This window comes from Pipistrellus kuhlii, unplaced genomic scaffold (genome assembly GCF_014108245.1).
Source record: "Pipistrellus kuhlii isolate mPipKuh1 unplaced genomic scaffold, mPipKuh1.p scaffold_m20_p_25, whole genome shotgun sequence".
NCBI classification, from domain to species: domain Eukaryota; kingdom Metazoa; phylum Chordata; class Mammalia; order Chiroptera; family Vespertilionidae; genus Pipistrellus; species Pipistrellus kuhlii.
The window spans coordinates 7,361,189-7,385,772 of record NW_023425524.1 but is presented as its reverse complement, the minus strand read 5'-3'; the positions used below and the strand labels follow the sequence as shown (position 1 = coordinate 7,385,772).

Here is a 24,584-nt window from a genome sequence, read left to right as displayed (position 1 = left end):
GGGCCTGGCCAAGGGGCAGAGCCGGGATTAATATTTATTTACAGGGAGGCATGCAGTGCGGTCCTATTTCTGGGGTTTGGCGGTGCCGAGCACACAAATGGCTGCTTTTCAATAGAAATCTGACAAGGAGGGCTGTTCGCCATCGTGATGGGACTGGATTCCGAAGCGGGGATGCTGACATCACCATGGGGACTCTGTTCGCGTGCCTTCTCAGCTCTGCAGAAGGACGTTTTACGCGGGCATCCAAAGCGCAGTTACTGTTCTGCAGCATTAAGCAATTGTCTTTGTCATAAAAGTGCTTTATCTATTGGGATTCCCCCCCCCCCCCCCCCCAGATATCACACATGTAGAAATGATGTACTTTCTTTCCTTCTCTCTCTCCTTTTCTTTCATTGTTTAAAGGAGAAGTTGGCAATATTCCATTTGGAATATTATTGTAGCAAAATGTGGATTTTTTTTTTTTTTTTTTAACAAAGTTTGATTTTTAACAGAACGAGAGACATCTTGACACTAGCCTAAAACTTTGGGAGGTTCACCAACCTCCAGAATATTTTTTTTTTCTCCCCAAAAGCAGGCTGTTCAAGTGGTGTTTCTCTCCATCTGTTATCCTACCGTGCTCAGAATTACATGCTCATATTTAATGGAAAAGAGATCAGTCCCCTTTCGGAGTTGAAATTCAACATATTACTATGATTAGAAGACCAGTGTTTTTTCTAAACGAAGAACCAAACCAGCTCTTACAAATCGACATGTGTATTTAGACAAAGTTCTACCCAAAAGCTGAAAAACTCCCCAAACTGAAGACACCCGGAGGCTTGACCTGAAAATGGGAAATTATACGAAAACTGAAAGTGAGAAGCAAGCGCTTACAGGATAATGAGGAATGCCTACAATCACAGCTCGACTTTTTCTCTGCTGTATTTCTGTGTCTCTCTGTGTGTGTGTGTGAGTTCAATGTAGCAGATTACACGATGTTTGCTACCAAAAATACCTTATTGTCATTTGGGGTTGAGTTATGTGGTTACTGACGTTTTAGGACAATGATACTCTCATAACACAATACCCCATGACAGAAACAATAGACAGCAAGACCAGGATGGTGCGAGCCTGGTTATAACATTGCTTTACATGTCAACAGTGCAATCTATTTCATAACAACACCTTACACCTCCTTACGACCCGGACTCCTCGTTAGTAATGGTTCCGCCTCAATTTGCATCACAGGATTTGATTTTTGCCTCTTGATTTTGCCTCTTGTGCCACTGACAGCCTCTGATTACTTTCTTACATATATTTCCCCGGGATCCTTCAGAGCAGCATTCTTATTAGACACGGGATTAACACGCCAGGGGGTGGTAGGAGAAACATGTCAGGTTGCTTGTATTGATGGAGAATCGCCTAAATATTTGAGCATCTTTTGGGACAGATCAGTCACTCCCTGCCACACTCATCACTCACATGTCTGCGTGTTTTGCTTCTGTGCATGAGACTTTACCCCCAACAACTGCTTGGAAGCCCGTGGCAGCCCGCGGAGGGCTGAGATGGGGGCCCCGGCGGGGAAGGGGGTCAGGGGGGCAGGGGGTGCGGAGCGGGTCTCGGGGTACCTGGTGCGGTGCAGCTGGCGCTCGGTCTCCCCCAGCCGCTGCGTCAGTGTCAGGAGCTGCTCTCCGGCCCCGGCCGCCTTCTGCTGCTCCCGCTCCACGTGCTGCTTGCTCTCGCTCAGCTCCAGCGTCAGCCGCTCTATCTCCTTCGGGGGAGGGGCAGGGAGAAAGCATCCGGATGAGACACAGGCACTGGATCGCAAAACTGCATTTTGCTACGGATTTCAACGGGATAAGAAATTATTAGGAAATGTAGGCTAGCTAGCGCCCATCTGATGACAAAGGGAATTAGCAAAGCCAAAAATGCACATTAGTAAGGAGTTTTGTGGTTTTTGTTTCTGTTTTGGTTTTTTTTTGGGTTTTTTTTGGTTTTTTTTTGGACCACAGATGAAGTCTAATTTGAAAGATGAAATGATTAAATGAGAGGAGTCAAAATGGGTAATCTGTACTTCCATGCGCAGGCTCAGTTTCCTTAAAAATAATCTGAACTTCAAATGTCACTGCTTTTACAATGCAGCGTTCCTGTCGGTGAGAGCACATCACATACATGCCAGGATTACATCAATATGTGGCTCCCTCCCGAAAGATGCACTTGTGGGTTTTATTTGAATATTTTGAAAACCAAATGAAAGGGTACTATAATTTAAGACATCTTTTAGAAAAAAGGTACAAAAGGAGGTATCATGATGATGCTAAGTATTATTTAGAAAAAAATGATTTAGGAAAAAAAAAATACAGCGTGAGAGTGTATAAGATTTCTCAGCTAAAATAACGTTACATTAAAGTTGCATTATAAAAAAGCAACAAAAGAACTCTCAGTTAATAAATATAAACATCTAAAATATGGGAACATTTATGTTGGTTAATTTCTTAGTCTTGGGATGAAGTTATCTTTATCTTGCTGAAACTCAAATATTTCAAAGCAAAAATGCTTACATAGAACATAGTTTTAAATAATTTATACATTACAGTAGAAACATTTATTTATTATAGAACACCTATAAAAATTTTTAAAGCTACAAATATTCATGCTATTAAAACAAGAAGGAAAAAAAAAGGAGAAACATTTTTAAATTCAGCAGAAAGCAAGAAACAATTTCAAAAAATGCAACCCTTTTTAAAAAAACAAAACCCTACCCAGGCAGATTACTTTAAACTTCATATTTAAGTACATTTCAAATTTCCTCACATCATTAATTAGTATTCAGAACAATTTACAACTATATTTAATACATCAGGTAGGAAAAACTAAATAGTTCTTTCTGTAACATTTATTTCACTATAAGTATTCAGTTTACCCCTATCAAAACCACATATTACTAGCAATATAATAAAACAGCTTCTTACAAGTACTCAAGTATTGTTTTAACTTTAAAAACCTATGTAATAATGAGAATATCATTTTCATTTGGAGTACATTTTCTGGATCTTTCAGGTTAGAATATGAATAAAACTTGTTTCTTTTAAAAATATTTTCAACTGCTCAAGTTATACCAATATATTTCATCTCATAATTAAATAGATGAAAAAAATAACAGAAAAATCTAATGCTTTGTGCAACATTGTGAAATAAACAAAAGCAAAGAAATACAGAATTTAAATTATATATTGACTTTGAAACTTTAAAAACCCATTCATTCTTTTTTTTCTTTCCTTTTTCTTTTTTAACACAGTGCTATACATAAGACACTGCATTATGTTGAATTCAGTTTCCATCTCTTCTACACAGAATTTAACTATTCAGTTGGGTAAAAATGAGACACACACATACACAAAGACTAGTAGAATACAAAGCATGTAATAAGTAAAAACAAAGGAGTATTAGAGAAAACCTGTGCTTTAAAAGGCCAGATTAGGAAAATATCAGCATTGGCAAGACAGTGGGAATGCAGATAAGGGCACATTAGTCTGTGGATGATACATTAGACCACATTCTGAAAGGCCTTGTATCCTAGACAAATAGAACTGTATTTTTATCATATAGAATGAGGAGATATTAATGGTTTAAACCGCATGTGTCAAACACAAGGCCCTCGGGCCAAATCCGTCCCGCCAGGCCTTGCAATGTGGCCCGCACCGCGCTGTCATCACTGCACTCCGCTGCGTTTCCATCACAATGACAGTTTATGACTGTTCAGTAAACCATTCGGCCCGCGATTTAGGCTGGATTTTAGATTTTGGCCCCTTCTCTGATTGAGTTCGACACCCCTAGTTTAAACAGATATGCAATGAGAGAAACTGAGCTTAAAAAATAAACTGGATCGATGTGTGAGATCAATTTGAGATGGCGGAGACCACCAGCAGGGAGATCACACACAGTGGAAATATTACAGACAGGAGGAGCAGAGACATATTAAAATATACACTAAAGACAGAAATACAAAGAGGACATGTGAGTTTATGGAAATTAAAGGAGAGAGATCAAGAGACATCAAAGATGACTCCAGAATTTTGAACTGAAGAAAAGAATGACAGAACAGAAAATGTAAAAGATTCCAAACTCTCTTAAAAAGAAAAGATGAGAGATTTTAATAAGCAATATACAATGACAACATAGGAAACCTGATGCTGATAATGAGTTTTTAAGTATAAATCATCTGCTTTCATATATATATATATATATATATATATATATATATATATATATAATTGATTTTTCACAGAGAGGAAGAGAGGGATAGACAGTTAGAAACATCGATGAGAGAGAAACATCGATCAGCTGCCCCCTGCACACCCCCAACTGGGAATATGCCTACAACCAAGGTACATGACCTTGACGGGAATTGAACCCGGGACCCTTCATTCTGCAGGCCGATGCTCTATTCACTGAGCCAAACCAGTTTCGGCTCATCTGCTTTCTTAATCTCATGTAACAAGAACCCAGAGGCTTCCCTGGGAGCCATGCAAACACCGGGATTGAGACGAGAGACCCAAGAGTCTACGCAAGTCAGGGGTTCAGACACAGCCCTGGCACCTTTCGGCTCTGTGACCATGGACATGACCCTGGGTTTCCTCGGTCTGCAGTGGGAGTGCTAACTGGAGCATGTTCCTAAAATGACCATGAAGATTCAATCAGAGGCTGAGCACTTAGCAATTGTCTGGCACATAGTGAGAGCTGAATTAAAGATGGCAGCCTCATTATCATTTCTGATTTCTTCTTCATCTCTCAAGAACAGCAAAGACACACACACACACACACACACACACACACACGATCAAATACAAAGCATATGAAACACAACAACAAGTGAGTATTAGAGAAAATCTGTGTTTTAAGAAATATATTAGCATGGGCAAGAAAGTGGGAAAGCAGATAAGGGAACAGAGAATCAGAGAATGCCAGATTAGACCACATTATGAAAGGTCTGGAATTCTACCAGGAAATGAATAAAACTGTACTATTCTTATATATAATGAGGAGGCATTAATGGTTTACACAGGAAGGCAATAGGAAACTAGCAGACGAATGACCTTCCTGAAGATACATGGTTATCACCGAGGACTAAAAAGCTCTTGATTTCATTTAGTAATGTTTCCCCCATCAAGCGCTATTTTGATGAAATCGGAATAAAACTTTATTATCATTTCCAACTGCAAAAAGCATTTTGTCGGGAAGATGGAAAGTCCCCGCCTGCCTCCAGGGATCTGGGCCAGAAAAGGAGCTTATTGGTGCAGATCATCAAACCCAACAAATAATATCCACCCAGCTGGGCTGGAGCTCAGCGCCTCTCCCCGCATTAGGAAGAGCCGCCATGGCACCAACTCCAACAGTCAGGAGGGGAATCGCTTCCCGGCAATGCCATGCCCCCACTGGCAGGGTGAGCCTCTGCCTCGCCCAACTAGGTCAGGGCCGATGCCTTGCTGTAGGCAGAGGCTCGGGAACCAAAGACCAAGGACAGTCAAAGGCCAAAAGCACATTCCTCTTAAAGGGCCCTGCTAACCCGCAGTGCCTGCTGTGCCGTTGAAAAGTCCAGATTGCTTTGCACTTCACCAAAAGGTACAGCCCGCCTCCAGCCAGGAATGCAGCTGTCCGGACAACGGGGAGTCCCAGGGTCAGGAGACGGAGCAGGGAGGACTCACTGCTTGCTGTTCATTTGTAATCTACACCCTGGGACGTGCTTTCCTCAATCGGGGACATAGAAGCTTTATTTTTATGATCAGTTGAATTTTCTTATCAAAATAATATGACTAAGCCAAAACCGGTTTGGCTCAGTGGATAGATAGAGCATTGGCCTGCGGACTGAAAGGTCCCAGGTTTGATTTCGGTCAAGGGCATGTACCTTGGTTGCGGGGACATCCCCAGTAGAAGGTGTGCAAGAGGCAGCTGATGGATGTTTCTCTGTCATCGATGTTTCTAAGTCTCTATCCCTCTCCCTTCCTCTCTGTAAAAACTCAATAAAGTATATTTTTAAAAAACCAACAAAAAACCCCCAATATGAGTAGTTTGTGTTAAATAGCACTCAATTGCTCAACACAAAAAAGGGTACTGCCCGTTACCCCTTACCATCTCCAAGCCTGATTTTCAAAGGCACACACTATGCCCTCTTCTGATTTTACCTTCATATTGTTCAGTGACATACTCGTAAGGCTATTTCTTGATTTTGGCAGTATTAGACATTTTCTATCGAACTCCTGTGATAAAACAGGTAATGATCTACATCTCTTATACCACCCACCCAATACCCTCTCCTCAACCTCCCCTGTAAAAAATTTGGTTAAATCATTAGTCAGTCGTCCATTTAGATTATAATGACTATAGAAATAAATTTCACTACAGAGACTTGAATTATTTTGCTCAAATTCATTTTCTTGTACAATATTCTATTATTCTTGGAATTAATTGCCATGTTATTAATAGTTTATTTTTCTAAATAACTGACATTTCCCCTCTCTACCCTGCCCACAAATGATCAAACAGATTTGTCAAATACCCATCAATAATATTTTTCCAAATAATGGAACACATCAGAAAAATGATCAGTTCCTTTAAAAAATTTTTCCCCCTTGATATATCCTTTTGGTTTCTTATGGCTGGCCTGGTTGCTGGTTTTATTGTGCCAGTCCTTATCCATGCTCCTATTAGAGTTCCATGTTTTCTGGCTGTAAGTCATCCTGCTTTTAGATTTATTCTCTTTTTGGTGGAAGTTTATTCTCCAGGTAACTTTCATGAGAAAGGATATATGAATTAATACATTTTTAAAGTACCTGAATGGCTGAAAATGCTGTTATTACATGCATACACTTGTTAGTTTGGCTGGGTATCAAAATCGATGCTCAAATTAAATTTCATTCAGGATTTTTTAAGGGGCTAATCCACTGTCTTCAAGATTCTGATATCACAACTGAAAAGCCCTATGCCATTCTGATTCCTAATACTTGGTCTATAATTTGCTCTTTTTGTATGTTAATGCTTTCATGGTCATTTTTCCCGTGGCACTTTGAAGCTTTACAATGTTGGGAAATGAAATAGGCCTTTCTTCACATTTTGTGCTGTGTGGACTCTTTTAAATCAGGAGGTTTATTTTCTTTAGCTTAGAGAAGTTTTCTTGTATTATTATGTTAAAATATTTTGATGCCATACATTTCAATATTTCCTCTTCCTGGAACTCCTGGCCATTGGTTTTTGCTTCTGTTGGATTGATCATCTAATTTTCTTGTATTTTCTATCTCTTCATCTTGGAAGATTCTCTTGACTTCATCTCCCAAAACTTTTACTAAATTTAAGAGAAGATTTCCACCACACTTCTCATTCCCATGAGCTGCTTCTTGTTTTCATTGTTTTACATAGCATGCTATTTTTATTTTACTGGTATAATCTCCTATCTATTAGAATATTATAGTATTTCAAATGTCCTTCACTGCTCATTATAAATAGTCCCAGGTCCCTTTTTCTGTGTGTCTGTTTTAATGTCAGAGGCTTTCTTCAAATACATAGTGGTACTTCATCATATTTTAGATAAAATTGTTAACAAACGTTTGGCTGCAATGGTTTTTGGGTAAGAGGATAATTTAGATTACTGGTCAGCAAACACTCACTTCTATCTTCCTTCAACTGGGAGTGGAATACACTCTCTCTCCCCAGTGACTCTGGGCTCGGCCACTTGATTTCCGTTGGCCAGGGAGCTTTCCATGGCCACGGTGACAGCAGAAGCCATAGCCTGTTTGTGTGGTTTGGCCCTGCTCCTGTGTTCTGGTGATTCTCCAGGAGAAGAGCGTGCCCTTGAGAGCTGGCCCCCTTTGGCCTGGATCACAGAACACATGCATGTGGAGCAAAACAAAGCCTAAACCGCAGCCCAGACAACCTACAACCACAGCCTGAAGCAGAGCCAGCGGTCAAAGGCAGCATGGAGCAGCCAGACCTCAGCCGACCAGAAGCATCAACATGGGCACAGTTGTGAGCCGTGAGGTTTTCCACTATGAAATAACTGACAAAACCCTTCCAATGTATAAGGAGCACCTTAGCTGCAGATCACCTTAACCTTTTATTTGATCTTTGAAACAGCCATAAGAAGCATACAAGGCAGTCATGATCTATTCAAAAATATAATTGAGGGTCAGACATTGAATGGCTGTCCACAGAAGTAAAGCTAGGCCTCAAGCCAGATCCGACATCACCGACTCCACACCAGCCGTGTGTTAGACAATGGCTTTCCATCTCTCTCTCTCTCTCTCTTTTTTTTTTTTCCTTTTGACCAAGATCCATAGAAAGAAGTCCATTTTACCTCACAATTCAGAAATGTTCACACCCTCTCACACATGTGCAAATGGAACTAGCATTTCAGCAAACCATCTTCATTGTGTGTGAAATACTCAGATGTGTCCTATTCCTTCTTATTCCATTCTACCACTTTAAAAAAAATCATCTGATTTCTTCTTATAAAACTGACTTCATGAGCTTGCCACTCAAAAAGCACTGTAGACATTTGATAACTTAAAAATAATTTTTACATAAGTTTAGTAAAACCAAATAATAGTCTCATGGAAAGAAGTTCTAGTATACATTTCTTCTGCTTTCCCAAGCAAAGCTATCTGAAGAAATGAATGTAAAACCCACTAAAAATTATATATCGCCTTAATTATAAAGAAATATAAACTTTACCCTGAAAGATAAAATAGCAAAAAGGAACCATTGTACCCCAGTGATAGTGATTTATCCTTGCTACTAGAGATTATGTTACTTAAAAAAATCTTTTAGCCGGGACCGGTTTGGCTCAATGGATAGAGCGTCGGCTTGGGGACTGAAAGGTCCCGGGTTCGATTCCGGTCAAGGGCATGTACCTTGGTTGCGGGCATATCCCCGGTAGGGGGTGTGCAAGAGGCAGCTGATCGATGACTCTCATCGATGTTTCTAACTCTCTATCTCTCTCCCTTCCTCTCTGTAAAAAATCAATAAAATATATATATTTTTAAAATCTTTTAATAATCTTTAGTATGCAGTAATTTATTTGTGTACATGAACGAGAGAGTGGGAGAAAATAAAACAATACAGACGAGTAAGAAGACTGGAATCCGAAGTCCTTGCACAGAGAAGGGAAGGAACCTGTGCCTTGGAAACTGACAACTTGGACCATGTGAATTCATCACCCATAAACCCATGGCCAGGCAGCTGGCACTTTTAGTAACCCATAGATGTTAAGAACGATTTTACCAAATCACTAATAAGAATTTGTCTGGTGCTACACTAACCACCTGTGGCTATTCAAGTTCATTATAATAAAAAAATCGAGTTCCTCAGTTGTATTAATCAAGTGATAAGTACTCAACAGCCGCATACGGATCATGGCTGCCATATCGTACAATGCAGGTATCAAGTATTTCCATCCTCCCAGGGACTTCTGTTGGGTAGCACTGGTTTAGGATAAGCAAACTTGATTTCTCAGACTCACTCTCCAAACTAGACCCCTGGAAAACCATCCTGTGAGACTAAAAGGACATTATAGGCGGTTATAAGTCATGTTAGGGAGGAACAGAAGGAGCTGTGTCCTCTGCTGATGCCATTCTACAAGTTCTGCTCGTGGTATCCTTATGAGGGCACACGGCGGAGATTTAATACGTTTCCAGTGCGGGCCTAATGGTGACACTCATGTCAGCTATCGTATTGGAGTGCTCACCATCTGTTCCAACAAGCGAAGTAAGACAATGAATTAACATTATAGAGAAAGGACATGAATGTTTCCATTGTGCTAGGAATATACGGCTCTAAACACATACAAGTACATATGTGTATTATGTACAGATTCTGTAAATGATGAGCGATTTATGAGAATTTCAAAATTAATTTCAACCATTCAGAATATTTATCCTTCAAACTGAAATCAGAACATCAACCAATACATTTTATTTTTTTATTTATTTTAAAAAAATATATTTTATTGATTTTTTTACAGAGAGGAAGAGAAAGGGATAGATAGTTAGAAACATCAATGAGAGAGAATCATCGATCAGCTGCCTCTTGCACACCCCCTTCTGGGGATGTGCCCGCAACCAAGGTACAAGCCCTTGACCGGAATCGAACCCGGGACCTTTCAGTCCGCAGGCCGACGCTTTATCCATTGAGCCAAACCGGTTTTGGCACATTTTATTTTTTTAAAGTAAAATAAATCTGGAATTGTTTCTTGCAAAATGAACTACCATAAAAACAGGAAGATTTCTCTTCTGAGGGGATAGCCTCATGTAAAAAGGTTGGTCTTTTCAAAGGCTATCACAAAAGTTTCATAGGTTTTTCTCTCTAGTGAAAACAAGTACAAAAGCTGGGAGATAAAAGAATTAATACAGAAAAAAAAATCTATAAATAGTTACTCCAAACTCAAGTGTTCATTATAACTGTTGACTTTTATCACTATTTGAAAATTATTTAATTACCTATTGAGAGAATCACCCTAAGCAAACATAACATAATTTCAACTTAGGAAAATAAATGGCTAATTTATTCCCTTAGACAATCCCTTCCCAAGCCCTCAGTACAATACAGTAAATATTTTTGAGTTCCTGCGGTGTGCCTACTGTGCCTGACATTGTACAGTCTGCGTGTTATGTTATATATATAATCCAGATGGCCAATTACACATATATCTCCAGTCTGTCCACTCTTCACCTCACTGTCTTTATTGTCCTTCACAACTATTAAAATATACACTATATCCCTACCATTTTGCTAAAAAAAAGCAAACCCAATGAAACATCTCATTTCTCGTATCATTTCCTCCTCAAATACACAATTATTTGGGCTATAATAAGTAACAAAATTATCACAATGATCACAATACATTTCTTTAGTTATAAAAATTGATAGCAGCCAATGTCTTCTCAGCAGTAATAGTAAGGCTTCAGGGTTCATGTTAAATAAAGTTTAACCATAATTTTCACATTATATTACCATATTTGGGATAATTTTGTTCCTTCTATCTCTGTATATTAAAGTTATTAATATTTTTCAATAGAACAATTCAATTGAACATACATTGAAATATATGATTAAAATAATTTTAGTAGTATTGCCCATGACTATTTACATATTGTTGTTATCATGATATTCCCTGTGTATAGAATTATGACTAAACAGGAATAAAAAATAAGAATAAATCGAAAACCACCTGAAAACAATTTCAATAAACAAGAGAATGAAAGATAAGGGTGTTTTCCTATCTATAAAGGTAAGTGTCAATGAACTGAAGTAATGCTATTTCTGAAGTTACATCTGATTATGTCACAGGAAAAACCTTCTCAGCTAATTTAAATATGTGAAGTTCATTACCTATTTATGATTTAGAAAAGACCTTTTTATTATTAAATGTATCTACAATGCCTTCAGGTTCTCATTGTGAGACTAAAGATACTTAAGGTATATCAAGAATATCATTTATAATTCTAAACTATAGCTATTTTTTAACTTTTTTTTTCAGTCTGCAGACAGACGCTCTATCCACTGAGCCAAACCGGTTTCGGCTTAACTTTTTTTTTCAAAATTGACACTATTTTACCTTGAATGACTTACAGCATAAAGGTCATTGCAATGTAGATTTCAACGATTTCCTATATTTCCAATGTCTTATTTTTTCAGATACTATAATTACATACGTACCTATATAATATTTAAGTATGCTTTTAAAAAAGTAAAAAATATATATATATATATATATATATATATATATATATATATATATATATAGTAGGTATAAGAGTACTGACAACTACAAGAACATAATTTCTTAAGAAAACTAATAAATAATTCTGGTAATATTCCAATAATAAACATGTTTTTCAGTTGTGGTATCACCTATTAAAAACTGTGTAAAATAACTTGGCCTATTTATTCTTACCCACAAAGCAAATTCATCTCTTAGATAAAACACCCGTTTTTATTATGTTTCAACCAGAGCAAATTGAAACTCTTATACTCAAAGCTACTTTTTTTTAGGAGTTAGCAGAAATATGTCAGTTAAATGTTATGTTTTCTAAAGGGAACGTACAAGAAAGTTTGGGGGATATTTTGCATCTAACTTTCAAGACGTCAATGTCCGTTTTTAATTTAACAAATGTAATTCCTCTCCTATCATACTGTGCTGACCATTTATGATTTAGAAAAGACCCTTTTGTTATTAAATGTATCTACAATGCCTTTGGGTTCTCATTGTGAGACTAAAAATACTTCAAATACATCAACAATATCATTTATAATCCTAAAGTATAGCTAATTTTTAATGGGTTTTTTCCCCCAAAAAAATTGACAGTATTTTACCTTGAATGACTTGCAGCCATAAAGGTCATTGCAATGTGGATTTCAACAATTTCCTATATTCAACAAATATAGGAATGTGCTCAGACCAAAGCATTTGGGAGTTAACTCCCCTGTTTACATCAAGATTTTGTTTAATAAAAACACAGACCTTTAAAAAAAAAAAAAGATATAGTTAGAGACAGAAGACCCCTCAGTCAGCATCTCCATCTACCCCCGCCCTTTGCAGAGGAGAGCATGGGTCCAGGGGTGAAACGACCCCTTGAAATGCACTGACCGGACCGGAACCCAGGTTTCGGATTCTCCGCTCACCCCGCTTCCCTCCGCGTGTGGATAAATGCCAAACTACAACGCTAACTCGGTTACGAGCACAAACAAGCTTCTATTGGCAATAATTAATTTTTTAAAATGCAATCAAGAAAACACATCATCTGTTTCTCCTCTGACAACTGTTACTCAACAATAAGTTTTGCTCCCTGCTCTGCGTCTTCTCTCATTAAATCCTGTCAATCTCTGACAATCAGAACACATGTCAGGCTCAGACCCCCTTTCTGAGAAACTGGCTTTTCCAAGACTATACACGTCAGTTCTTAATTTAGAGGGAAAAAATCTTTTATTCGATTTTACTTTTACTTTTACCAGTATGCCTGGTCAGTACAGATGTGGGGCAAATCAACTCTTTCTTTTCTCTCAGACCAAAGAAGCTCAAACATTTAGACCCAACTCATGATCTCACTCATTTGTGGAATACGATGAACAACATAAACTGATGAACAAAAATAAATCCAGAGACAGAGAAACATCAATCTGAACGTCAAACCTCAGGGAAGGTAAGGGAGGGTGGGAGTAAGTGGGGAGAGATCAACCAAAGGACTTGTATGCATGCACATAAGCCTAACCAATGGACACAGACACCAGGGGGTGGGGGCATAAGTGGGAGGTGGGTGGTAATGGAGGAATAAGGACACATATCTAATACCTTAATCAATAAAGATATTAAAAAAAATCCCAGCCTTTAACTTCTAATGGAATAACTTTATTTTATAAGAAGCAGTATTTTAATTTTTCTCTACATCAGCTTCTAATGACTGGGAAAAAGAGACCCCTATCCACCTAGCCTTGACCTCTTAGCAGTGCAGACAATGGAACACGGTGCTTCCCAGACAAAGACACTGCACCAGTGAGGTCCCCGCTCTTCCCGCCTACCCAGGGTCTGACCCCCTATCGTCTCTGGTTACAGAGATCAACATCATTGATCTTTCACCTCCTACATGCTCTTGACCGACTCGAACTTGGGACCTTTCAGTCAGCACAAGAAGCAGGATATGACTGAATGCACAGCTTGAACATTCAGACCTACAGGCTGTGGGATGCTTCCATTCAAAACATCTGACCATCAAAACAGCTTGTCTGCTCAACTCACCTCTCAGCCGCCATCCTGTTATAGGAGACACATGGATCCTCTCCCCCATTGGAGAACTGAACCGTTGAACCTTATCTTGGTGGAAGGTGTGCACCTCAATTAATGAGATGTTCTTATGTGGAGAGGAAACAGCAAATTTTAACAACAAAACTGGGTTTATTTTTAGAGACCTAACCGATTGGGGGAAAAAATAAATCCTTCTGCACTGAGGCATGGTGTACGTGATCTCACCTTATGGGGAGTTTTTAGAAAACTCCCTTTCGCTGTGGGTTATATAAATATTTCTGTGGCATTCTATTTGTGGAACTTAGAAATTCATCAAACTTTGCTTTCACTCAAAAATAACCTAGCTAATTGTGGAGAGAAGCATCCAGAGTAAAGAAGATGCTTCAGTTAATAAATATTTTGAGTATAATCCTTTTAAATTAACAGCATCCACATACAAAGAAGTAAATACACCTATTAGTTTATTGAGCACCTATTCAATCATAACAGTTCTATGTGTGTAAACAGCATTTCATAGTTTAGCAAACACTGTCATGGGCATTACTGAATTTATATGCTGTGACAGTTAGAAAACTAAGATCATTTCTGTTTTCACTCATTTCCAAAAATAAAAAAAATAAAATAGGTGTAGAATAGATAAATACAGGAATAATGACTGGGATAGAACGCTTTTTTTTTTTTTTTTGAGATATAACTGACCTATCATATTGGTACAAGATAATTATTTAAACAGTAGTGTATGGACAGAACACTTTTAAAAGGATTCATGCAATAGAAGGAATCAAGGAAACCTCAAAAAATAATTTTACAGATTCTAATTCCTCAAATTTCCAATTTAGTCCACTTATCCAGGTTTAGTTGAAAAAAAAAGAAACCACTTGAAATTGCAGGCAGGCCCATTCCCCTTCTATGTGGAGATTCCCAACACAGGTTTCGATCCTGCCAACTACGGATCTACTCAATCTTGACAAAAGCCCTCCGAATTCATGCCTAATTCCCACAACTATCTGCCACCAGTGTAATCTTCTGGCATGTGGCTCGGTGCTACTTGAGCACACTACTTGTACATAGTAGGTACAAAAGTAAGTGTCATTTGATTTGACTGGAATCATTTGGAAGAAGGTAAGTGGTCTCGTTCTTTAACAGGAAAACAAACACATCAGTTAAAAAAAAAAAAAAAAAAAACCAACACAGAAGATAGAAAGATAGAAAATATCAAGCTATAGTGGGCGTGGCTGTACTCTGTAAACCACTGATTTTAATGAGAACGTTAATGATGTGTTGATCAAATTTGCTTGACATAAACCTGAGAGGAGTCATTTGTTACAGTAAGACGTCGAAGACAAAATCCAAAAGAGTTCAGGCAATTGTAGGTCCAAACTCAAATGATCACGTTTCAGAGAGACAAATGAAAATACCTATTTTTAAAAAATATATCTTATTGATTTTTTAGAGAGAAAGAGAAAGGGATAGAGAGTTAGAAACATCAGCTGCCTCCTGCACACCCCCTACTGGGGATATGCCTGCAACCAGAGTACATGCCCTTGACTGGAATCGAACCTGGGACCTTTCAGTCTGCAGGCTGACGCTCTATCCACCGAGCCAAACGGGTTTCGGCTGAAAATACGTGTTTATTGCCCAACTGTAGGGCAGCAGACAGGGTGCTATTTGAGGTCTTCATTGAATTTAAGGCTCAGGAAGAGTTCACCTTGAGATGTTCGGTAACCACATAACCAGTGGGAACTGGATCTGAAGTTAGATGAATAGATGCTTAGAGGACAGCTCCATGTCTAGGTTGGTCAGGTCATTTCAAAAACACCTTGTTATCTTTGTGGAAAACTGACTGACTGCTGAGTAGAATCCTGGTGACTCCTTCCCATCACAGTGAGTCACCCCTTCTAACGCATCCTTCTTTTATCACGTTTAACTTTCATTATCCGACTAGGAGTTGTCTGGGCAATAAATATATTTTATTTCTCATTGCAATCGCTGTGCCTATTTGTGAGTGACATGCACTCCCACACATGTATTACACGCATAGGTTATCAGTAAGTATCCTCTATAATAAAAGGCTACTATGCACATCGACTGAACAGCAAAACAACCGGTTGCTATGATGCACACTAACCACCAGGGGGCAGACGCTCAACACTCCAGAAGCCAAGCTCATGGCTGGCGAGCGCCGTGGCAGTGGTGGGAGCCTCTCTGAGGATGTCTAACTGTTGAGGGCTCCCGGACTGCGAGAGGGAGCAGGCTGGGCTGAGGGACACCCTCTGCCCCACCCTGAGTGCACAAATTTTGTGCACTGGGCCTCTAGTTAATAAATAAATCAATGCATAAAAATGAAGTAACACTCAGCTCGCTCACTGTCAAATCATCTACAAAACCAAGGGGACGGATGGAGTCACTAAGGCCTTTTGTGGCTCTCAGTCCCCACCAAGCCATTGCTCTTTGCTGCCTGAGGTCCTCTCTTTGGTCCTTCACATGTGGCCACTCAAAGAAGAGAGACTGAAGATAAAAATCACCGTCACGGGTTTTATTTCTACGGGGTTAAAAAGCATCTTCCAAAAAATGCCAAGTGAAATTACTCTCAACCACCCGCAGCAGTCGGGGGCGGGGGTGGGGGCTGTGGGAGGTTGTCATAGCAATTACAGCTTTAAAAATCCATTAGTGTGGATCCTCCCGAAAACACGATGGGCCTGTGGTCCTGCTGCCTCCTCTGAGTCACGGTTAGACGGGAGGCAGCATAAGCAGAGGAAAAGCCCAATGTTCTCAGGGTAAATGTCTTCTCTCATTTTTCCTCGTCTCCCCGCCCCCCTTTTCCTCTGCTCTTCCTGCTTTTGTAGCTGGAACAGCAGTGAGGCCCTTCTTTCTCTCCTAGCTGAGGAGGTGAGTCTAAGGCCAGTGGTTGGGAAACACATTAGTCCACAAAGCCCCAAATATCAACAGGACAAGAATTGACATTTCCTTTGAGAGCCACATTTTTTAAACTTAACCTTCTTCTAACGCCATTTCTTCAACATAGACTCACCCAGGCCATGGTATTTTGTGGATGAGCCACACTCAAGGGGCCAAAAGGCTGCATGGTTTTTTCAATGGTTTTATGAATACTATGAAACGAGGAGGAAAGTTCTCTGTGTTTCTAGAAGCTTGGGGGTGTGGATACAGAGAAAACCTCAGCCACCACTCAGCCCAGCTCCTCACTCACTGGCAGCGAGGGTGGCTCTCAGGGTTCGTTCGGGAAGTCAGCTGACCAGCCAGATTGAGGCCCCGGGGCTTCGGACTCAGCGTCCGTAGCTCCAGTCCTGCCCCGTGTATCCGTGTCCGCCTGCCCATCAGTGTGGAGTCTCCTACAAACCATTAAAGCCACCGCCAATTCTTCATCCTAAGGAGCTAACCCCACTCGATTCTCACACTGACAACAAAATGAGATTTTAGAGTAGTGGGTTATCCGGAATTTGAAAATCCTAACATTGTTCCACTACGTAGAGAATACTGCAAAGGAAATACAAACCGTGCAAATGTCCCCAAAATATGACTCTGTGCCTGACTGCAGGGTGTGCAACAGGTTAAGAACAGGCAATTACATGGGATTCTGGAGCTCATGGGAGCCCATGTCCTAGGGAATCTTTTATGACAGACGTGGCACTCGAGATCCTGAGGTTATTTATACAGTTCACTATGCAGTCAAAAGATACGCACATTCCTGCCAAAACTGGTTTGGCTCAGTGGATAGAGCGTCGGCCTACGGACTGAAAGGTCCCAGGTTTGATTCCGGTCAAGGGCATGTACCTTGGTTGCGGGCACATCCCCAGTAAGGGGTGTGCAAGAGGCAGCTGATCGATGTTTCTCTCTCATGGATGTTTCTAGCTCTCTCTTCCTCTCTGTAAAAAATCAATAAAATATATATATATTTTTAAAGACACACACGTTCCTTGAATGCATCCTCCTTCCCTGCCCCACCTTAGCCCCTCCTCCTCCCAGCTGCACGGGGGGTGGGGGGGTGGGGGATGGGGGTGGGAGCTTGAAACGAAATTGCCTTCCTCCCCCACCTATGCTGGGCAACACCTGAACGTCCTTCAAAGAGCTCAACTCTCCCTCTTCTAAACCACCACACCCTTTTCTTAAGCCACTTTTCATATGCTTTTTATTGATTTCAGAGAGGAGAAATAGAAAGAAACATCAATGATGAGAGAGAATCACTGATTGGCTGCCTCTTGCACACCCTGCCCTGATTGGGGACCAAGCCGGGCATGTGCCCTGACCGGGAATTGAACCATGACCTCCTGGCTCATGGGTTGATGGCACTCAACCACTAAGCCATGCCAGCTGCCCTCCCCCCCTTTTTAATCTTTTTAAAAATATATTTTATTGTGGGTTTTTTGTTTGTTTGGTGTGTTTTTTGTGTGTGTTTTTTTTACAGAGAGGAAAGGAGATGGATCGAGAGCTAGAAACATCGATGAGAGAGAAACATCCATCAGCTGCCTCCTGCACACTCCCCACCAGGGATGTGCCCACAACCAAGGCACATGCCCTTGACAGAAATCGAACCCGGGACCCTTGAGTTCACAGGCTGATGCTCTCTATCCACTGAGCCAAACCAGTCAGGGCCCCATTTTCTTTATTTACGCTCGCATGGATTCCTTAATTCTTTTTAAATATATTTTTTATTGATTTCAGAGAGAAAGGGAGAGGAAGATATAAAAGCGTAAATGATGAGAGAGAATCATTGATCAGTTGCCTCCTGCACGCCCCACACTGGGAATTGAGCCTGCAATCCGGGCATGTGCCCTGACAGGGAATCGAACCGTGACCTCCTGGTTCATGGGTTGACACTCAACCACTGAGCTACGCCAGCTGGGCTCCCACACCCTTTTGTAGTTTGCTGATGATAGTTACCATGTTCTCTTTGACATAATTATTTGCATATCTGTGTTACAGAGTCCCTTCTTTAAGAACAGAGATTCATTCTAGGCCAGCCTAGTGCCTGCAGTATCTGGTTGTTGAATTAAAGCAACAAGTCAAATTTAGGGCAAAGGGACTCTAAATTTGGATTCTAAATTTGTAACAGTGTCTGCTCTCCTCACTTTAAAGTGCGTGTAAACGGTCATCTTAAAGCGATCACTGCGAGGAACAGGCAGCACCACACGAAGATGCTCCAGAAACGGCTGAGTGAAAAAAGGGAAAGACCAAAATGATATCTAGGCTATGTTTACTGCCTGCAAATATCATATATGCATATGGACAAAAAGTGGAAGGTAAAACAGAGACATGAAAACAATTTGCTCTACTGGGTGATGCAAATTATTGGCTTCTGTGAGTGTACGTATGTTCATACGACAAATATTGTTTTAAGTATGTACATATGCGGTAATTAGTAATATGTTCCCTGGATATCGGTACTAATATTTCCGGGCTGTGAAAAAAAGGCATGTGTACTGTCCTCTGTGTAACGCCTCTCGGCTTGAGGGTCGCAGGGACACTCGCTCAAGGAAACACAGACGTGGGACCTGAGGGGAGGATCTGCCAGATGAGCCTGTTGGCCTTGTAAGTCCAATTTCTTTTTAAGTCAAAGTTAGCGCTTTTTTTTTTAAGGAACAAAATATGTATCATCCAATGAAATTGAAAATATAGGAAAAAATATGTTTTAGGGCCAGTTGTTGACAAATCTTATGTCTTCCATAAAAATAGTCCTTGAGCCCTAACCGGTTTGGCTCAGTGGACAGAGCGTCGGCCTGTGGACTCAAAGGTCCCAGGTTCGATTCCGGTCAAGGGCATGTATCTTGGTTGCAGGCACATCCCAGTAGGGGGTGTGCAGGAGGCAGCTGATCTATGTTTCTCTCTCATGGATGTTTCTAGCTATCTCTCCCTTCTTTTCTTTAAAAAATCAATTAAATATATATTGGAAAAAATATTCCTTGAGACCTGGCCAGTGTTGCTCAGTGGTTGAGCATCGACCTATGAACTGGGAGGTTCCAGGTTCGATTCCTGATCAGGGCACATGCCAGGGCTCTGGGCTCGATCTCCAGAGGGGGTTGTGCAGGAGTCAGCCGATCAATGGTTCTCTCTCATCATTGATGTTTCCATTTCTCTCTCGCTCTCCCTTCCTTTCTCTCAAATCAATTAATATATATATATATTAATTCCTTGAGTTCAGCTTACAGTTTTACATTCCTACCTGAGGCAAATCTGTATAAAAATGTTAGGTCCATTGGGCGTGTTTTGTTTTCTACCTGTGCCCTCTTCTCTTAAACAGCCTTAAACTGCGATCTGCAGATAAAGGTTTGGCTTATTCGTTTGACTTTTACAACTACGTTACTATGGGAAACGGCATTATCGTCTCTGCCTGGACACAAGTGCTTCTCTGCGGAGCACATGAAGTGCATGTATGATCCAGGTTCGCACCACGGACACGGTGACTCAGCGCCAGATCCCCAAGGACTCCCACTCGGGGTGAAGCACTGGGAGGATCTGGTCCCACTGCCTGCCCCTTTGGGGACACACACACACACACATACACACACACAAACACACACACAATTAAACGCACTTTCTTCCTGCTCATGTTGCGACCGTCCCAACAAAACTATGATTTAAAATAAAGACATGAACTTCACATGGCGTTTTAGAAAAACAGTAAGTGCAATAATTGTCTTTTAGTAAACGGAGTTGTTTTGAGTTCTTCCCATAATCCTGTTTGGCCCATTCCAGCCTCACTCGGGCCAGAACAAAAGGGGCTCGGCGATTAGACAGACGCCGGGCTGTGGGATTTTCTCAGGATTCCTGGCCGGGCTGCGAGAAGTACACAGGCCTCCCTAAGCCACCGCAAAATGCTTCGGGGCGTGCTTAGGGCCGATGCTGTAAAAAAGAGGCATGCTTGCATCACACTTGGGACCAGATTCCTCCTCTCATGGGCGGGAGCCAGCATGAAGTTCACACTCCATTAATTTGCACTTGTCGATCGGCTGCTTTGCAAGTATTTTTAAGGCATGTTCAAACGTGTGCTCCGTCTCCTCATCTAGAATAGAAACTCCCTCAGGGCAGGGCCCGGGGCTCCTGGTGACCACCCCCCGGGGTCCTGGGCAGGCCGGGCCTGGGGAAGGACAGGTGCCTGGTGAGGAGCCTCCAGCAAGGAGAGAGAGTGGAGCATGCAGATGCCGGAGAGAGCCTCTGTCCTCACCAGGGCCCAGTGATTGCATGTGCGAGCGACAGGCCCAAGTGGCCCCTGTCCCAGCCATTTCTGAGACACAGAAGCGCCACGGCAGGTGGCAGCTGCAGGCTCGGGAGCCCAGTGCTCAGAAAGCCATCGATTGCCTCTCCCTGCTCCCCAAAGCCTTGCAGAGAGAGGGTGCAGAAGCAGACACAGCAGGGAGCGGAGCTGAGGGCCGTTTGCTGTATCTGTGGGTGCTACCGTGTTTCCCCCAAAATAAGACATCCTCCGAAAATAAGACCTACTTACAGTTTCCTTCTGAGTGAAATATAAGGCATCCCCCCGAAAATAAGGCCCCCCTAGGCTAAACATGAGAGATTTGGTCCACTGATTCTGAAAGAAATAGAGTCACAAGAAATTCACCAGGAAATTCAGGAATTGGATTGTTATGATGATGTTCCAGAAGATGATGACATGATTGTCATTGAATAAATGAGTACATTCTTGATACTGTAGGATTCACAGTTTGTCTGGTTTGTGTTGACAACTACCATACCACTGTACCGTATACAGGTAATACATTTCCTTTATTTTCATTTCACAATAAATGTGTGCCGTATTCTTCTTCATGGAAAAATAAGACATCCCCTGAAAATAAGACCTAGTGCATCTTTGGGAGCAAAAATTAATATAAGGCACTGTCTTATTTTTGGGGAAACAAGGTACAACTGGAGGATGCTGATGCACCACCAGCCCTGTCACAGGTACACTGAGCCGATTCAGGGATGTTTGCAGAATCCAACAGAAGGCAGCGGGCCTCGGCGGGTCTTCAGAAAGCCCCATTCCCATTGCAACCATCTCTTCCCATCTTCCTACGGCCAGAACCTTCCTATTTCTGGCCATGGTGTGGCCAGTTCTGTGATTAAATCCCTTTGTTCTTATCCTTTCCATTTCCAGGTGTGTCGCTTTCTCCCAGAAAGATTCGGTCAAGTCCTTGAGGATGGTGTGTGATAGTCCAGTCTTCTCTCTGTTAAAAAGGTAGTCTGTCTGCCCTAGCCAGTGTGGCTCAATGGATAGTGTGTTGGCCTGCAGACTGAAGGGTCCCAGGTTCAATTCTGGTCAAGGACATGTGCCTTGGTTGCGGGCACATCCCCAGTAGGAGGTGTGCAGGAGGCAGCTGATCCATGTTTCTCTCTCATCGATGTTTCTAACTCTCTATTCCTCTCCCTTCCTCTTTGTAAGAAAAAAAAAAAAAAAAAAAACCACAATAAAATATATTAAAAAAAATAAAAAATAATAATCTTAAAAAAAAAAAAAAGGTAGTTTGTTGACTTTGCTTGATGGCTTTTATTTCTCTGGCTTTACCTCGGACTTTCCAGGCGTCCTCTCATCTTTACACAAAGCCAAACAACACAGACTCATTCACTCAGCGGAAGCAGGAGATTACTCCTGTGCTGATACAATCCGTGTGCAAAGTCGGCATGAAAGCGCTGAGTCATGCTCCTGCAGCTGTGAGCAAACCTCTTGCCCTAAAGTTTCTGGCCAGAATTTTCCAATGGATTTCTACCCTTAAATACCCGATTTCCTTACGTCACTCGGGTAATTCTGAACTTCAATGCTTCCTACTCAACAGTAGTCACAACTCCCAAGTTATAACCTTCACAATGCTAGTAAGAATGTCTTATCTCTAGAATTTTTTTTAATACCAATCTAAAACCAAAATTGCACGTGTAACATTTTAGATGTATACGCCCATGGAAGCCACTGTTAGCAACCACTCAGATAACGGCACTATAACGAGCCCTTCGCCCACGTGGTGATGCCACCCAAGGATTAAGACCCGGGCATGTGGCCGAGCTGCTGTGCCTTAAACACTGAAAAGCCACCCAGTTCTCATTTCAGATCACTGAGTCTCCTAACCCAAAGCTCCACTTTTTAAAAAAAAAAAAAAATTAAATTTTCTGCCCAAACCGGTGTGGCTCAGCGGATAGAGCGTCGGCCTGTGGATTGAAAGGTCCCAGGTTCGATTCCAATCAAGGGCATGTACCTTGGTTGCAGGCACATCCCCAGTAGGGGGTGTGCAGGAGGCAGCTGATGGATGATTCTCTCTCCCGCCGGTGTTTCTAACTCTCTATCTGTCTCCCTTCCTCTCTGTAAAAAATTCAATAAAATATATTTTTTAAAACATTAAGTTTTCTGGGGTGGCGTTGGTTAACAGGACCAGACGGGTTCCCAGTGCACATGTCTGTGCTGCATTGCGCTCCAGCTCTCACAGGGCACCGGGAGCTCTCACAGCTGTGGCTCCTCCTCCAGGCAGGACTGACAAGCTTCCTGGGAAGGGTCAGACAGTAACCATCCTCGTCTTCGTGGGCGACGTGGTCTCTGTCGAGACCCCTCCACTCTGCCGTAGGCAGCAGGTGGACACGTGCATGGGGCTGGGCTCTGGGACAGCTTGACCGTACAAACAGGCAGCAGGGCCCGTGGCTACAGGTGGCCAACACGTTTGCATGTGCAATGGGAACATACATGTGCATCAGGCACCCACTCTGCCTGCCCGCCCGCCTGCCCGCCCCCGGCCTCGGTGGCTTCTGGGGCGTGAGAGCAGAGCTGGCAGTTCAATGCTCTGTGGACGACATCCTCAGGACTTGAGGTGGAACTGGGTTTCTACGAGAATCTCTTCAACAATGTCCCCGGCTCTGTGCGCTCTGGTTTCTCCCCTGTCTCCCCCCGGCCCCGGCAGTACTCAGACCCTGTGCCCCCATCTTCTTCCCCCAGCCCCGCCCTGGGACCTGCTGTCCTCCCCGGGGGCGTGTGCTCTGCTGCTGCCCCCTGCCCCTTCCCCGGGCAGGAGCCCGGCGGTGAGGCGGGAAGGTTGGTTGAATGTGTAGCTCCTGGCATCTCAGGGCAGGACATGGAGGTGACCATCTACTCGGGGACTCAGTGCGGACCGCCGGGTCCCCGAGATCCAGGTACCAAGTGTGTCCTCATTGGCGGTTGCAATCGCTAGGGGTCGAGCATCTGAACCCCTTGGGATGGGAAGGATGACCCTCCCCCTGCCCCCACAGGGGGCTTATGGGGGTCCTCAGCTGCTGGCGGGGAGCACCCAGAAGCCATGGCGCATGTGCAGGCTCAGTCAGGGGAGGTGTGTGTGGCCTGCACCCCCTCACCTCCCACGAGCATCCCTGGGCTGGAGGGACCACGACCTTGAGTAGCAAACAGAAAACGCCTTGGCAGGGCAGTGAGAGGGAGACGGCAGAGGAAAGAAAATGCTGCATCTTTCGCACCTGGAACCCCCCTCTTTCCCTGGATCGAAGCTCGGGGGCTGTAAAGAATCCTCTTCTGCCGAAGCCAGTGTGGCTCAGTGGATAGAGCGTCGGCCTGCGGACTGAAGGGTCCCGGGTTCGATTCCGGTCAAGGGAATGTACCTTGGTTGCGGGCACATCTTCAGTAGGGAGTGTGCAGGAGGCAGCTGATCGATGTGTCTCTCTCATTGATGTTTCTGACTCTCTATTCCTCTCTCTTCCTCTCTGTAAAAAAATCAATAATAAAATAAAAGAATCCTCTTCTGAGATTCATCCACCACGACGGAAGCTGACTAAGGAAATCCCTCTCAGCTCGGAGTCAGTGACCTTGCCTTGCCACGTGAGGGAGTAAGAGCTTCCTGCGCAT

The 24,584-nt window shown here is 42.3% G+C and overlaps 1 protein-coding gene across 5 annotated transcripts in view; it reads right to left on the bottom strand.

The window, feature by feature from the left end:
• Positions 1-24,584, bottom strand: part of SDCCAG8 (SHH signaling and ciliogenesis regulator SDCCAG8) — a 188,166-nt gene that overhangs the window by 106,954 nt on the left and 56,628 nt on the right. For all 5 annotated transcript variants that reach the window (XR_006742625.1, XR_006742626.1, XM_036453530.2 and 2 more), the window contains exon 13: positions 1,605-1,747. Coding sequence is in view for 3 of the 5 variants with exons in the window: in XM_036453530.2 (XP_036309423.1) it covers positions 1,605-1,747 (143 nt within the window). In the remaining 2 variants the exon portion in view is untranslated. The remainder of the gene's footprint in view (positions 1-1,604; positions 1,748-24,584) is intronic.